Source organism: Temnothorax longispinosus, chromosome 4, assembly GCF_030848805.1.
Source record: "Temnothorax longispinosus isolate EJ_2023e chromosome 4, Tlon_JGU_v1, whole genome shotgun sequence".
In the NCBI taxonomy this organism is placed as follows: domain Eukaryota; kingdom Metazoa; phylum Arthropoda; class Insecta; order Hymenoptera; family Formicidae; genus Temnothorax; species Temnothorax longispinosus.
The window spans coordinates 20,045,125-20,062,182 of record NC_092361.1 but is presented as its reverse complement, the minus strand read 5'-3'; the positions used below and the strand labels follow the sequence as shown (position 1 = coordinate 20,062,182).

At 42.9% G+C, this 17,058-nt stretch overlaps 1 protein-coding gene across 1 annotated transcript in view; it reads left to right on the top strand.

The window, feature by feature from the left end:
- Nucleotides 1-17,058, top strand: part of LOC139812236 (uncharacterized) — a 535,555-nt gene that overhangs the window by 164,936 nt on the left and 353,561 nt on the right. Inside the window, exon 5 of the mRNA XM_071776921.1 lies at nucleotides 8,880-8,928. Coding sequence (XP_071633022.1) covers nucleotides 8,880-8,928 — 49 coding nt within the window. The remainder of the gene's footprint in view (nucleotides 1-8,879; nucleotides 8,929-17,058) is intronic.

The window sequence follows — 17,058 nt, the reverse complement described above, 5'->3', positions numbered from 1 at the left end:
AATTGAATGGGGGAGAGAGGAGGCGGTCCCGCTTCAACCCCCGTGAGTGTTCAACCAATTAATCCACTTCAGTCCCGGAGGCAGCCCCGCGAGTATCGAGCCGCCTTTTTTTTCTCTATTACGCTGTAGACATAGTAAGACGTATTGAGATCGAAGGAGACACCTTTGGGATTTAAAACATCGACGCGTTTCCATCCCACCTTCCGTTCTTGCCTTATCGATCTTTTGTCGTTTCTTCTGTGACTTCTCTCCCGTCCCTATCTTTCCGTCGTATTTTCCACCAATTCTTGCTTACGTCTGTTAAATTTGCAGAAACAAAACAAAATATAATCTATAATATACAAAATAATAATGATGTACATGTTATGCATAATGATATACATATAACCATGTACGAAATGCCGAATTGTAACACAGAAAATCTGTTGTTTCACATCGAGTTCCGAAACTCAAAAAACCTGCTTACACGCGTGCTCGATGCGTACCGTCCCAGATTGAAAATCTGGAACAGCGCTTCGACGGATAGCATCGTCTGGAAAGGCTCATGGTATCAAAGCGATCCCGCAACACCAATTAAGTCCCTTTCGAGCGAAATCGGGGATGGTCTAGCCAATAAAACAAAGTAAATCCTCGTCCGGTATAATCTTCGAGATAGAGAGATACGATGGGGAGGGGGAGGGAAGAGGACAAGGAGGGGTGAGTTGTCGGTCTCTCGGTACGAAAAGTAACGATTGCCAGGTACTCCTGAGATACGGCCAAAAGAGATTTTAACCAGAGACCCGTCGCAAATCCTGGATACGTCCCCTAATAATACTCAATTCCAATGTGGATTAATAGCGGTTTATTCCCTTCCTTCCTGTCCGCCTTCCTTTCGCCTGTCGCGTCCGCAGGGCCTCCCATACGAGCCGCGACTCGGAATCCTGAATTCCTATTAACGCCCTAGTAATTAAGTCGAGGAACTACTTAATCCTCCTCCACCGCGCGACTGATCCTGCGTAAAGTCGTTCCCATTTGAACTAACGAATCTACATTAGTATTTTGTATTTTGAGTTTATTGCTAACGAACGTCGTAGGGACTGATCTTAAGTGATTTGAGCATGATAGTGTTTTTTTCCGCGCTTCTTCAACGAATTTACGTCGAAACTTTTCTTATATCGACGTACAGCACACTGATGAGAAAAGACGAAGTTTACGGCGGACGGTAACGGGACGCGTTGTACAGATTGTCGAATCGGGAAAGGACAGAAGAGGGCAGCATGCTAATTTATGGCACCCTGGCGCTCCATTACGAATATTTATCCGCGGCGAGTTTAATCTAAACTTCGAGAGTCCTCCTCGTCGTCCTCTTCCTCGAGTCCCTTCTTCTTGCAGAGATCGCCGCGGATTCCTTCCTTCCTTCCTTCCTTCCTTCCTTCCTGCCCTGCCCTGCCTTCCACGTCGTTCACCTCGTCGTTCTCGCTCCCGTAACGGAGAAACCCGGCGCCTTAACGACGTATTGTCTCCGCGACTTATCAAAACAATTCGTTGAACTACTACCCGTGCCCTCCGCCGCGACGAACATTGTTTCGCCCGCCGCTGATTAAACGAGCCGACGCCATTTTCGAGATTCGTCACGCGGTTACCTCGATAAGACCGTAATACTATAGTTTTCTTGATACATCGTAATGAGAACGATAAGGCAGTTAACATTGATATGTTTTGTACGAATATTTAATTTAGTTTCAGGAAATTATCTTAGCAGAATTATTTTTATCGAGTTACTATATAGAAGTAACTATAATTATTTCATTAAAGAAACATATCACATGAATTGATGTATCCTGGATATTGTTAAATTGATATTTTATCATCAACAGAAAAATAGATTTTTTCTTATTTATATCTTTGATTTTATCGCATATGTTTAATTTCGTGTATTTTCGGCTGCAACATATACTTTAATGTAAAGCGATGTTAAATGTCGTCAAGATCTTTTATAACATATAGTTTATCAATTAAGTAATAATGACATTGAAGGATCGTCCAATCATTACTCTTGTTTCATAGGGTATTCTTCGTCGAACATCCAATTACTCCGCATTTTACGTTTACGAGACAGACGTTTCATCACGTATGCGTAAGTTGCCGATCGAAGTGTCATAAGCAGGCTCGTAATATTCGCTCGACAAGATAATCTTTCGAAGCGAGGAGAGCACGATAATTTCGTCGTCCCAACCATCGTTCCTCATCCTCCGTTTACGGTTATATCCTTATTTCTCGCCACCCCATTTTTCCGAAGCTCCTTTGCATATTAACAATATCGCTCTTCGAAGAGACGGAGTGGTTTTAGGATAAAAAATTATGGAGACAACCCAGCCACCCTCGAATTTCCTCCATCTTTCCCACTTCGTTTCTCTTTCCGTTCCCTGTTTCGTCTCCTCTCCTCTCGTCCTTCCTTGCCATCTTAGTACTCTCTCTTTCTCTTTTTCTCTTTTTTTTTACGATACTGCCAATTACACGCCCGTTTAAATTCACTATCCGACCGAGGCGAATGCCCTCGATATAAATTTTTATCGTTCGCCACGGGGTTCTGCTCTCTGTACTTCCTCTTTCTATTTTATGACACGCTTCATTCCCGCGTCAGTTCGTTTTTTGCTATTTCTATTCTTGTTTATGTTTGGTGAAAAATTCTTGAACGTAACTTTATACTTTCTGTAAGTATTTGATTTCTCACACTCCATCCAGGTGCCGAAAAATTTTTTAGAGTAATTATTTAATTATATACGCTCAAATTTTCTTAAAAAAAAAACTATTGATGAAAATAATCAAATTATCGAAGTTGTCGACACCGTCAGTCGATTGAATTTAAAGTCGGTCTTTCGAAACTGAGGCGTGCGCGCATGTTTGTCGCGTTTCTTTTTAATACAGTGTCAACCCTCCGCCCATCCCCCGAATGTTACCCGGCGAATGTAACAAAGTACTCGAAGAGGAAGGTTTTCGAGGGTGATATTACTCTGTAATAGATATTACGTTCTACCTGCTCGCATATTAGATTTTAATATAGAAGATACGAGAGAGCGGCGCTGAATACTTTTTCCTTTGTGAAAAATTCACGTCGGCTGCAACTTTTAATACGTAATACCGTCGGCAGGCGCGCCGCGTCGTTTGCGAGCGTATGCTAGACGAGCGCATACGTATGCTATCGAACGTAGGAGAGACGTAGGCGAGGTATACTTATGGAACTCTCGCGCTATCACTTCGCCGAGAGTGCCCGTCGCTCTTTTTTTGTATACCCCGACGAATTTAATTCAGCCACGTTATTTTCCGTCGGAACCGTTTCTCGATTTAGATCGCAGGTCGTTACTGTATATTTTCATCGATGTTCCATTATTTTCAGCAATTGCATTAATTACTCTCGGCGTGTCATTTCATAAAAGTGCGATATGTGAGTTAACAAGTGTGGAAATAGACGGATAAGTATATATTTGACGAACATTTTGTCAGAAATAGGTATATATATCATACAGAATTTAATTTAGTACATAGATTTTACCATGGAGAACTTTTTCAAAATTGACATATTCTAAAAGAAGTATTACAGATTAAGAATGAAGCTTATAATACTCTACTTAATTTTTGTCTGAAATAGAAATTTTGTATAATAAAAATTTAAGCTAGTAACCAAATTTTGATATTTGTACGGTCTAAAACTTGATGGAAAATAAAAATTTTACAGTAAAATAAAAATCGATGATATCTTTAATAAATTGACATTTTAAAAAATACGTGCGCGATCCGCACGGTTATTTTGACTACTGAGATGTATCAGCGAGTTGACGGAATATGTTAGGACTTCTCTTTTGCCGTATATGCAAGTCAGTGGAAGTAGTCACGATGCGACGTGTCTCTGACGCGTTGAAGTTAAGTGGATGCGCCTTGACGAAGTCGATCTAATTAACTTCGAGGCCTCTCACCCTTCGGCCTAAATATCGCCTCCTGTCCTAAATGCGGATCAGTGAATTGCCAGAGACGCGGTTACGGCGGGAGAAAGGGCTGACGTCGCCGTGGAAGCTGGAGGCCAAAGCGCGGGGGTGATACATAAGGGGTTGTTTTAACGAAACCAGCTTCTCCATCCACCCTCGTCGCAGCCTGCTTAAACGTAGACAGACGCGCGTGTGGATTTTACTGGCGCGTGTAAAGCGGTTGTCTGTTCGGTTTATTTGTAATCAACGCGATCGTGCTTCGACAAAAGCGAAATATAGCAACGCTAAATGTATCTGACGTTTCTGCGAGTTTATCCCAGCTCTATCTCTTCGGGAGTACATAAAAATGTATCAAAGTTAGTCTTACGTTGAATAAATATATTATTAATAATTACATGATTATTAAACCTCGAGTGCGAGTCAATGTGCGAAGGAAATTTTATAAAAGTTAATGAATATAATAACGATAAATTGCTACAGTTGACATAAAAATATGTTATCTATTTTCTTTCCTATAAATTTCAAAGAATCATCTTTCTTGGATCAACTAGCTTTCGAGATATCACCAAATCTCTTTTTCGATTTGATGAAGGTGACATTAGGAGGCTTTTAGTATTTATGAAACTGCAGATGCTCCACATTCTATTGAGGTTTCTCGAAGGGGAATGGTCGCGCTTGTCTTGTTCTCAATCGAATTCTGTTTTCTCGGCTACGGAATTCCTAAGACGCTCGACATGCCCACTTCCAGGTTTACGATACGACAGACCCTCTTTTGAGAGAGAAATTCAGATTCTTCGCGTACCAAAATACGGAAGTATCAGAAATGCCCTAATCTACCTTGTATCTTACAAAATAATATAGATTTTGTGATGGTTTGATGTAATATAATTTTATCGTTTTATTCGTACAATTTGTAATACAAACAATAGTTGTGTAGCGTTTCACTGTAATAATGGCTAATCGTTATGGTATTTAGATTTGAAACTTTCACGATTGCTACAAAGAGGAATGTAAACTCGATAAGGGTTTTGCCACGTAATCAGGCGTTATCCGTCGCGAATACCAACAGATTCCTAAGACGTTCGTACCCGTATCTCAGCTGACCCGTTTCCGATGACCAACCGCGATTCACAGGGAAATACAAATTCTTCCGGCCATCGGGCGAATTCCAGCGTACGGACTATTGAAAATACCACTTTGACGTGACTGCATGCTCGAAGACAATACCGGCAGCGGTAACGTTTCGAGTTTCGTTTTCGCCTGGCATTTAATGTAAAATAATGTAAATGCCGTATCGTCTTTCGCGGTGTGAGCGTAATGTTTTATCTCGCAAAGTGCGAATAGAAGTCTACGGATATCATCCTTCTTCCTGTAATTATTTGACAATGCACAAATAAAACAAGCTTTCACTTTATTTATTCGTAACGCGAATACATTTGGATTGCACGCATTAATACAACGTGATACCACTGATGTATAGTATCTTTAATGAATATATTTTTTTCCATAATAGAGTCACATTGATTTCTCTGGTGTTGCGATTACGATATCTTTTCAAGTTATTATTGAGATCATCATTGGGAGTAATCAACTGCGAGATTTGATGAAATCAAGTCTTGTTTGGAATTGTACTTGGCGGAAAATCGGGAACGTTTCGCGAAGCTTGTGAATGCAGATGCTGACACACCCACGCCACTGAGCGACGCGATATCGCGAATTCAGATTCGACGGTAGTAAACCAGCACTAAATCTTGAACAATCAAACGTCCATTGTTTGCCTAGGTCTGTCAGTCGACGGAATACCGATTCAGCGATTACGCTGTGAGTATATCCGCAGACGCATCGACTGTACACACGCAACACCGACTTGTGTTCTTCGTATAATATATACGTGTATATATTTATGTAGATACGTACACAGGGTGCGCCGTTTGTACACAATATTGTATAAATTACATTTCCCGAGCAATAACATATTGACAGACACAATATTTATCACGGTAATAGTAAATAACAAATTTTGTTAACACATGAAGTATCCGCTACTTTGAAAAAAGTAATATTTAACGTTTAACATTCTCCCATACATTTCTAAAGAAATCATTGAGTGCTAATTAGATAAGCTATATATGATGGATTAGCTGGATAAGATAGAAAAGTACTGAACATAGCATATACACCTTGTATATCTACACATAGCTCGGCGTCGTTAAATCGCATTTCTCCATCGTCCCTGCTATCGTGTAAGTATAGCGCGTGGCGCGATCACAATGGTGAATTTGACTGCTTTTGATTTGAAGGGAAACAATGGAGGCAGTCACTACTTACTTGCGCTGTTATTTCGCCGGCGCTGCCGGCTATAATATTCGTAGGTGATTGCATACGCTCGCGAGGACGGGGCTCGTTGCACTTTTATCGCCGGCACGATCTGCCGGAATGGAGGTGCGAACATTCTGGTTAACAGACATGGGCTTTATATGCTCGTCAGAGATGAATTTGTTATTAACCGCCGACTGATTGTAACGCGAAGATCCAACGTTACCGAGATCAAACTGAACAGAGACGTCGATATGTTCGATTTTGCGCTCGTTAATCAGATTACGTTTTTAGAATTTTATAATTTTGATATTGATTTTTTCCTATACATTACAGCCCTTTGTATGCACGAATTGAAATTCACAACTTGTTTAGCAGCATGTCGCTGAAGTACCTATCACAATTTATGATACATTATTGATTGTTTATTATACGGGAGGTAGCCGTATTCGCCTCGCATCGTTGTTCTTAAAAGATCCCAGCCAAATCGGCTTTGCCGATCGCGACGGCCGCGGCGGAATCTACATCGCTCTTTGTGCCGGGCTCGGCGCCGACGCGTGACACAAGAACGAGAAAGAGCAAGAGCGGAGCAAGAGAGATGGGGTAGGAGTGGGAGGCCATTACGTAGACGTAATTCAAAAGCGGGAACGTATGCTTCATTTATTAAAGAGATTGCCTCGAAAGATTGCTGTTTCGCGCATGGCTACGTCTCCTGGCGCTGCCTTGCTTCCCTTCAGCCACGGTCGCTGGCTCCTACGCAGCCGTCATCATTATTGTGCCGGTGCCGCTGCAGCAGGCATTCGAATTACGGCGCGTTTATATTCAATTTGTTTCTAGAAATTACAATTTGTTGGGAATTGGCGCGGCAGACGACGCGAAGGAGCTGCGAGCTGCCCTCCTTTTCGCTCACCTTCGAGCCCTCGGCGATCGTTGTTCGCCTGGTTGAGTCATCTGTGCCATTCGACGGTTCGAAGATATGTCAAACATAAAATTGATTTCAATAATACATAAGAGCTAATTGGATAAGAATTTTATAAGAATAATTGGAAATTTGATAATTAATAGCTTAAGTGTATATGTATAATGTTCTTCGATTATTTTAATATAATTAGGTAATTAATTTATAAGTCAACGGTGTGTGCGAAATGATCAGTTTGGTTCGTAATTATGATTACAAGCATCTTTTATTAGCAATTACGATTAACTTAGCTTTTACAAGAGATCGTAATTTCTCAGACCTTTAAAATGACTTCAATTTATTTATATAAATAATTGCTTCGCGATATCAGGTATAAAATATAATTTTACCTATATATATAGACTATATACAGAGACACATTTCACTTTAATTATCTAGATTTAAGTAAATTGAGTAAAACAATGAAGTTAAATTTAATGTTTCTCTATTGCATATGAATCGTGTTTAAACGGCGCGACGCCAGTGTCATTTATATTCTCACCTAGTCTAACTATAAGACACACGGCGGGAATAGGAAGGTTGATTCGAGGGTCGCCCATCGAAGAGAGAACACTCGGATGATATATGGAGACAATATGGTCTCATATTTCTGTCGCTGTCGCGGCAGGATTAAGCTTATACTCTTTCGCGACCGAATATCTTCGGCAGTTGTCGTATACTCTACTGTCAGCACCCCACAGAAATCTATCCGCGCCCTCCCACTCTCTGCGTTTGCACCCTCTGGTATTTTTGGCAGCGACGAAAAAAAAAAGATAATGGCAAGTGATAAATAACGGTGCCAATTCGAGCCTATAATGTTTATTTCTATATACATATATAAATGGACTTTCCTATTATAGCTTTATTACAATTGAAGTGAAGCTCGAATTGTAATCATATAATTTTGTAAGTTAAGAGAGATAAATATGAAAGTGGAAACATATTTTTTTCATTCTTCTGAACAAATGATTGATATCTAGGTTTTAGTTGTTTCCAAAAGAAATTTTCCTTACTCATTGCTGTTTGCGAGACTCATACGTGGCTATGCAGATAATACAACATAGTGCGACAAAGACTCGCGGCAACGTTCTTTCCTTTGTTACGTTCTCTTATCGGGACAGAGAATATGAAGGAGAAACGCGAGAGAAGGCGAACGAAAAGAGATGGCTCTTTGTATCGATATACAGCTACCCTCAGTTCTCTCGTCTCTCTTTCTCTCCTTTAATGCCGCGGTATCTCGCAATCACGTCCTCGTCTGCTCCTCGTCAGCTGGTAGACGGCCATTAGTGGTAGGGTAAAAGCTATTGGAAGCTCGCGGGATCTTTGAAAGGGTGCAGATGACGATTTCGGTAGCACTGTGTCCGCGCACTTCGCTCACGAACCTTCCCCTCCATCTCTCATATCGCGATTGCATCCACATATTTTTTATTCGCGGTATTTATATTCGCGTATTTTTATTCATATTTTTCCAATTTTATCACAACATTTTATTGGAATGTGCATTGCATATTAATATTTCTGTCTACAAAGAGCGCGATGTATGATTAAACTTTAATTATAATTCGTCTGAAGGGCTGTTTTGTAATTACATTACTGTTTGGAACAAAAAAAAAGTAATTCGTTCGTCCTATTTCTACTTGCAGGCGACCGGTTACTGTCACTACACAGATCGACGTTCGTCTACGTCATTAGGTGAGTAAGTACAACGGCGTAAATCACGTAACGTTGTTTTATTGCCGTACCGTCGATCGCGCCGATTACGCAACGAGCTCGTAGCTAACTGGCGATGATGTATGCCTGATAATTGCCGATTTCAATCTACTGAAACAGCCTGCTAATAAATAATTTAATGCGCCGGGTTTTCGTGCATCGGTGATTCCGAGCGATGCACAGTCGGTCGGTCGGTCGGTTGCATGCCGTGCATTGATAGGTACAATGCGACGTGATTGTACCAATCATGCGATATTATAATCAATAATACACGCTATTAAATCCTAACTATGCACGACTGCTACCGCTACTAATACAGGCTATGCACCGCAGCGCCATTAAGGCTGCAACGGTTCTCATCCCCCGTCGCTCGAATTCGTCGCGAAGAAGTCCGTCGTCGGTGTCGATGAGCAACGGAAACGGTGCCTCGAACGTTTAATCCGCGACGTGACGGCGCGACGCGAGACTCGTTGGAATGACGTAAAATTATCGTGACGCGAGTAGGTCACGCAGTCAAATTGAAAATAAGACGGGACGGTGAGAGCCGCTGGGTAAGATGAAGTAAATAGAAACAGGCAGTGCCAGTCAGTGCTCGGCGGAACGCAGCATGAGACCTTTGAACGTCCGCACTGTCTTTGCGTTTCTGTGGATCGTAGAGCATAGAGGATCAACGAAACGCGCGCCGCGGCGGTAAAGCGTCACGTGCAACTGGATACCGAGTCAATCGATCACGGCGATATGCGTTTGATTAACGTATTATAAGAGGTCGGCCGTGCACGCAAGTTTCGCCGTGATATACCCTGCCGCAGGATAATGAGACAAATTTAAACTGTGGGACACTTAATCGGCAGACACTAATTATTTTTAATATGATTCGTACGTCTGGCAAACGGATGTTGCATTATAGATAAATTCGCGGGTAGACAGACTCGCGAGCGGCGAAACGTTTTTAATACCAGAGAGGAGCGTTTCTGGTCTGGCTCTCGGGCCGAGAAACGAAAACTCTCTTCAATTATTTGTCTTCCTCGCTTCCGCGCAACGAGAAGTTTTCCCAATGGCTCTCCAGGTTAATACTTCCGAGGGACTTAATACTCTTTGTACCTATTTATGACTGCGAGACGGAATCGCGGGCACGTAATCTTCCATTATAATTGACCTTTCCGCCGTTACTCGTTGTTCCGCGAGTAGGTGCGGGGTAGGGATAGGGAAAGGGGTCGTCCAAGACCTCGTCGTAGGCGAGGGGGTCGTCGCCGGGCGAGGAGCGGGAGAAGAGAAGTCAGTCGGAGAATCGCACCCTCCGTCCTCCGTCTTCCCCGCGGGTGCACCGCGCCCGCCGGGGTACGCGTCGGTCGGTATTTATTTTACAAAACGTTTCTTCCTCACTCTTCCGGCCGCGCCCGACTTAATTTACCACCCGAGGTATTAATTATAAAAAAGTCGTAACTAAATGCCCAGCAGGACGGAGTTACGCGCCCGCCGCGCCGGTCCGCGCGGACGCGGCTTTAATTTTCCTATTTGTCGGGGAAGTTAGCGTCTGAGCGAGCGCGGAAATCATTAGCGAAGTAAAAACCGGCTCCCACGCGACTTCACCAATACCAAAGCGACGGACGGCGGGGCGGCCACGGCCTCCCTGCCTCCCGCCTCGCTTATAAGGCGCGATGTCGTTACGCTTTACCTCGCGAAATTGAATTTGGGATTCTCCGCTCAATGCGGAGATAAAACCGCGTTACGTGCGCCGCTGGAAAGTCGCGCGCGAAGTGGGGCCGTCAATTAATATGCGCGACGACCAACTTCTTTCTGATACACTCTCTCTTCGTATCGCGGGGAAACACTTTGTGAAATAATGAAATAAAATATCAAGTCGCATACACTGTTGAGCGATCACGTCACGCAAATTAAAGATATTAATGATCTATAATTACAAGGGAGATCGTTTAATGTATACTCGTCGACTGTAAAGTACATGCTTTCGTTAACTGTGACGATACTGTATCTCTTAATGATACGTATGACTAATAATAACTGTAATCAAAATGAGAGACGTGTCGCTCCTCGCTCCTCGTTGACGAATCTTCTCGAAGGCGGAATGGCGAAGGGGCCGAGAGAAGATTGGAAAGAGAGACGAAGATCCAAACGCGACAACGAGAGGCCGCGCGTCGCTCCTCGCTCCTCGTAAATAAATAATTAGAATCTCCCTTCAACGTCTCTGCAGTACGTTTCCTTTTTTTTTCTTCTTTCTTTACCCTCCTTACACGACTTCGCCTTCCCGGGCAGTGAATGGCAGTGATTGGCAGTTAATGACGATGCTTCACGGACTATCCTCCACACCTCCGATATCCACCGCTTTCCGCCAGAACGAGTGTCCCTCGTAATTTCTATCGAGACGGTCGTGATTTTATTCTAGAGGACATCGCTTCTCGAGACACGGCCAATTTCTCCCGGGACCGTCGACGAAAAATCCGTCGACGCTGTAGAATCGCGTTAGTCGGCAAAAAAATTGCATTCACGATTATTTATTTCGTTAATGAGCTACTTACGTATTTTTGTTCTATATCCTATAATTCGCACACTTTTTACGAGTATCTAACGAATGCATTTTATGCCGAGAAATAGCTAAATGTATGTGTTTTGCAATTTTTATTTTTTAATGGATGGAATGTTAAAATTTCTATCAGATACATTTATCGATTATTCATTTAGCATTTTATATTATTATGAATATAACTATTATGTATGACACTAATTACATTCTAATTCGTGAAAGTCTTATCCCATATACAGAGAAAAATATAATAGAAATTATAAATTTCATATTTAACATTGTAAAATAGCTTGGCTCTTATTCTGTGTGTCGAATATGCCGATACAAACTCAAATATATCAATTTCGACCCCTTGGAGGACCTAAGTTTCCCGTTTTGTCATCAGTAACGCGGCAATTGTACAGCTTCTCGTAGTAGGCGACCATAGATACTTGCAGCCCGTCGCAACAGCGGCACTCCTCGACCACTCGGGGAATAAAGTACAACAATACAAATCGTGAATTGTGTTCGGCAGGCCGTCGGGGGCCGTCGACGAACAGCGGTAGCCTATTTACTCGGATAACGATGCTCCGGTTCACGTCGAATTGGCCCTCCCTAGTCTCCGCGCGCGCGTCTCCGCTCCGTCCTACTCGCCGCTCGCTCCTTCTCGCTCCGATCCTGTCCGCCCTCGCGACCCCATTGTTCCACCATAAAAATGTCAGTTTCGCGAATCTATAGTCAGTCGTTCACAAAGAGGACAATGAAGGATGTATGGAAATAGCCAGATAGGCTGCCACCCGAGCCTCTACGCCGGGCACAGCCACTCGAATGCGCTTGTCGTGCACATTTAAACGACAGTAATGAACCATTGTTGAGAATTATCAGTCCTATGTCGCGGAGCTCGCTCGCTAATTATCAGCGGAGCGCTGTATGCGCCACGTCGTCGTCGGCGGGCCCAGTCATCGCGCTCGACTACTTTCTTGCTCCTCCTGTCGCTCGCTCCCCCGGCATGCAATAAGACTTTTATTCGTGTCACGCGAGAACCGCTCTCTCGTGTAAAGTGCATCTGCCTCGCTTTTAGAGGCGAGGCTTTATTGCGGGCTGTACGCGGCAGGAATTGAAGTGGGCGCGTGAGGGGTAGAGAGAGAAAGACAGACAGAGAGAAAGAGAGAGAGAGGAGAGAGAGGGACAGAGAGAAGGCGGGCTTCGTCTACCGACGCTGATAATTAGACAGAAGATGTGGTGAGAGGCGGTAGATCGTGTAAATGCCTTGTTGATAGTCGTTCGTTAATCACGCGAATGTGCATTATTGTCGAGCGGAGTTATCTCTCCCCGACTCGGATTTTCCCAGTTGTAGGACGTTCGCAGGGGAATCGATTCCGGATAAAAGATGGAAACTTGTCGCGCAACTGCCGAAGCGTTGGAGTTAACTTTAGCGATAAGAGAAAAATCCCAAAGTGCCTCGAGAGTCGAGCGTCTTTGATTTCACTTTAATTTAACTTTATCGGGAGTCGGTCAATAGTAATGTCCCTAATTGCTTGTCGGCAAATTCTGGCCGTCGCCAGAATTTTATTGAAATTCTTGCCAGACTTTCTTAATTCAACAATCCGATTTCCGCTTTCGCCTTCGCAAGTTAACGCGATATTTCAGTTGCGTCATTTCAATTGTTACGTGATCGACGCTACAAATAAATTTTCTATAAATATATTATAGTCTCTTCCACCGCATTAATATTTGAATCTATAGAAGAAAACAATAAATATTATTACGCGTAAATTAATTCTACGTTCCCAAGATTGCATACTAGATATTTCATATATACTGTTGATTTTTATCTAGAAGAAAATTCGTTATTCTTCCATAATTAATACCTTGACGTGGAAAGAGTACGGTCTAATCTGATAATAAAATCGGCTGCTGCTCTGCTTCCACGGCGTATAATTTCACAGCAGTTTGTAGGCGCGCTTAAGACTCACGCGTTCCTACTCTCCCTTCTCATGCAAACGATTTAATCGACCGATCGCCATTTCCAGAGAGGGTCCCTCGCGGTCCGATTCGAGTCGGCTCCTCTACCGTGAAGAGCAAAGAGGAAGCGCGGCGCGCAGCTTAGCGTAGGGTCGGCCGATCGGACGGATCTCCAACGGCCTTATCTTAATTATTCCGAAAAGTTAATTAGTTTTTTCCTCCCGCCTACCCCGCGGAAACCCTTTGAACGTTTCCGCGTCTGACGTGGACCTCGCGTTCAAGGAGAATCTCGGAATGAGAACGACCGTCCAATCGCGCCGCCACCCGAGCGCACCGGCCGAGTAATTCGTTGGACGCTCCCTTTTGTGCCTTTAATTATTCTCTCGCCTGAAAGGCGAAAAGGAACACACACGTACGTGCACGCACACAGGTACGGCGCGTGCCGTACGTTCTCATATCATTTTTTGACGTATTATCCTCTCGCGTATTATCTGTCGTTTATTGATGCGCTCGCCAGATGGAATATTTTTGTACCCCTTATATTAAATTCTGTGTGAAGCGTATTTAATTTATTTAAGTTTTTTATTATTATTAATATAGAATATATAAACGCGTAAGTTAATCTTTTTATTAACTATATCTGTATCACAATCCGTTTTATATAAACATTTATAATTGCGATAGCCATATACATAATATAATTTGAATTACTGTCTACAGTTTTTAAATATTCACGGATACAGCCTCTTTTTATAAAAAAATATGGTCTCATGTGAGAATTACATTTGTAAATTAAATTGATAGAAATATTCCACTGAGAAATTTTTCATTCGACTGATTCCTCGTATAAAAAAGGTTCTCTCTCGTATTAGTTACTTCTATCTTTATGCGGTCATTGCGTTACATCGCGATCGTCATTAATTGGCATAATAAAACACTTTAATCAACGCAAACAGCTCAAACAAGACGATTTCGTCGCCCCCGTAAACCAACCGTTTCACCGTGCGTGCACACGACCGTCCGTAGGGAGTAAACAGGTGTCGGCGGACGGCCGTACACGCCGTTTACACGAGCGTCACCCCTTGCTCGCGTGGATGCAACACCGAGGGGTAGAAGCGAGAATCGGACCGAATGGGGTGTGAGGGAGAGAGCAGCGCGTTTGACAGTGGCGAATTTTTTTTGTCCCGCTGAAAGAAAGTGTAATTAAGCCGGAACAATGACGAATGTCAACGCGTGTCACCGTCCACACGCCTATTCGCGTATAACACGCGTTATACGTGTGCGCGATGCTTAGCATATTTGAGGCCTCTATGTCGCTATGCAAATGATTATACACGCCGGATTACAAGCAAGATGATGATAAAAGAGATCATCTTTTTTATCACTGCTCGAAACGCATTGTCTCGTACAGTAAATGGGCGACGAGCACCCGATGCATTGTCAATTATTCAAATATTTCTCAAGATGCGATTTAAAGAATAAATTTTTATTTGTTAGATTTGGTAGTCTAATCTTCAATATAATCTTGAATAAATTTATAATTAACAAGTTATCAAATATAATTTTAATTGACTTAATGACATAATGACACTTGAAAATTATCGTGTAAGTATTAGGTATCAAGGATTTGCCAATGAAATAATTATCGAATAAATAATTTTGTAAATGACAAGTTGATTAATATTGTTATTGTAATATCACATAAGTATTCTCTCAAAAATGCTGTTTCCTATAGAAAGTCCACAATGTCTGTCTGACAACAGTCATATAATGAGAATGCTGCGAAGATTTCCGATATCTATGTAGTATATGTATACGTGAATGATAAGTGCAGCAGTGGTTAGTGCAGCATATGGCGCGCAATGCGAGCAAGGGAGCCAAGCATGGTTACAGTCACCACGTAGCTAAAGTCAAAAAGCATTTCACGTTATCGCGACGAGGATTCTTTCCCGAGTACAACAAAGGGCGTTTTTAGAATATTGATATCGAACTTGCGAGAGTGCTCGTGGAAGAAATAAAGATATTTGGGCTGTATAGAGCTCGTACTCGGCTCGTACTGTATTTCGACATATGCAGTATCTGATAATTATCATTACATTATTGAAATATTATGTGCGCATAATAAAGAGAGAAATATATTATGTTCTTCAACTAGCGGTCTTTTGGTTATTACTTTTTTAAACTAAAAAAAAATGTAACAAGCAGGAAAGAAAAAATGGAGAAATGAGATTAATGTTTTTGAGATCGCACGTCTCACGGTAAATAATCTTCTATTAGTGATAAACTTCTATCGACGCTTTGCAGCGGCATTACGTTACCAGCGCGAAGTGTCTGTGTGCAACGTGGCATATTACGCGACGCGAGCTACCTTTTCGCCTTGATGCGACAAAGGGCGTTTTTAGGATATTGGTATCGAAGCCACCGAAACAGAAAGCGAGAACGCGCGTCACAGTCACATCGGGCAAGAGCGGGCTTTTCGCGTGTACGCGCACAACTCGGCGACGATGTGAGCTTTCGCGTTCTCTTTTTTCCGCCGTTTCTCATTTTTTCTCCATTCCTCCCTTTCGGCCACGGTCGCGTCGCGCGTCGTCTGCATGCTCGCTCTTTTCGTGGAGCGACGCACTCGTAAAAGGTTCAACTCTTGCCAATCGCGAAAATCGCTAGTGCTCCCGGCCTCTTTTAACGCCCCACATCGGCGCGAATGCCTCTGGAGAGTGCTTTCGTGGGTCGGCTACGTCGAATAACGCCGCCAGGGAGATACGCAAATGAGTGACGCGAGCGGAGAACGCTGAATGCGAACTGCGAGCGGATTGCTCGGAAACGTTTGTAATATCAATTAATCTTTCTCTAACACGTCGCCATTCCGGCTTCTGGAAGTCTCATCGAGCGAGGGAATCATGTTTTAATGCATGATTGCATTTGTATGCATAGATTTCAACTTTTCCATACGTAGATCCAATAGATCTTCGATAGAGTTTCTGTCTCTTTATATGTATATCTCGCTTGTATATAGAATTATTAGTTGTATAATAATTTAGCTTCAACTCGATTTGCCTTCCGACCGTTCATTGTTCTCTTTATATGTATATAGCCGTACCGTACAGTCGAAATAAGGGAAAGCGCTTCATTCAAATCGACGCCGTACACAATGATTTAATTAATTGACGTCATCAGCGACAGAAGGTTCAATTTGTAGAACAATCGCAGGCGTCATGAGCGAACAATAACGGCGCCGGCAGGCGGACGATCGCGACGCCGTTCATATCTCCATTACTTAAAATAAATCAATATTTTCAATATCCCTAAATGGAGGTCTCCTTTATACGCGTCTTTCTGCTCTGTCGTCGCGCTATGCCCGCGGCGCGGCGTGGCACTCTCTATCTGTCTCCGTTTTACGCTCCTCGCTCGCCTCTTTTCCCCTCCTTTCTTCTCTTCCATAATGGCGAGCGTGCATATCATTGTCGATGGGGAGAACGGGAACCGTGAAAACGCCGAATATGCGGTCTGACAATAAAAGATGTTAGCGACGGAACCTGAGCACCCCCTCGCTCTTCGAAGATCGCTCGGCGGTAACCCCCAAAATTCGAATGCGGCCGGGCAATTTCGCAAATGGGGATTGCCGATAC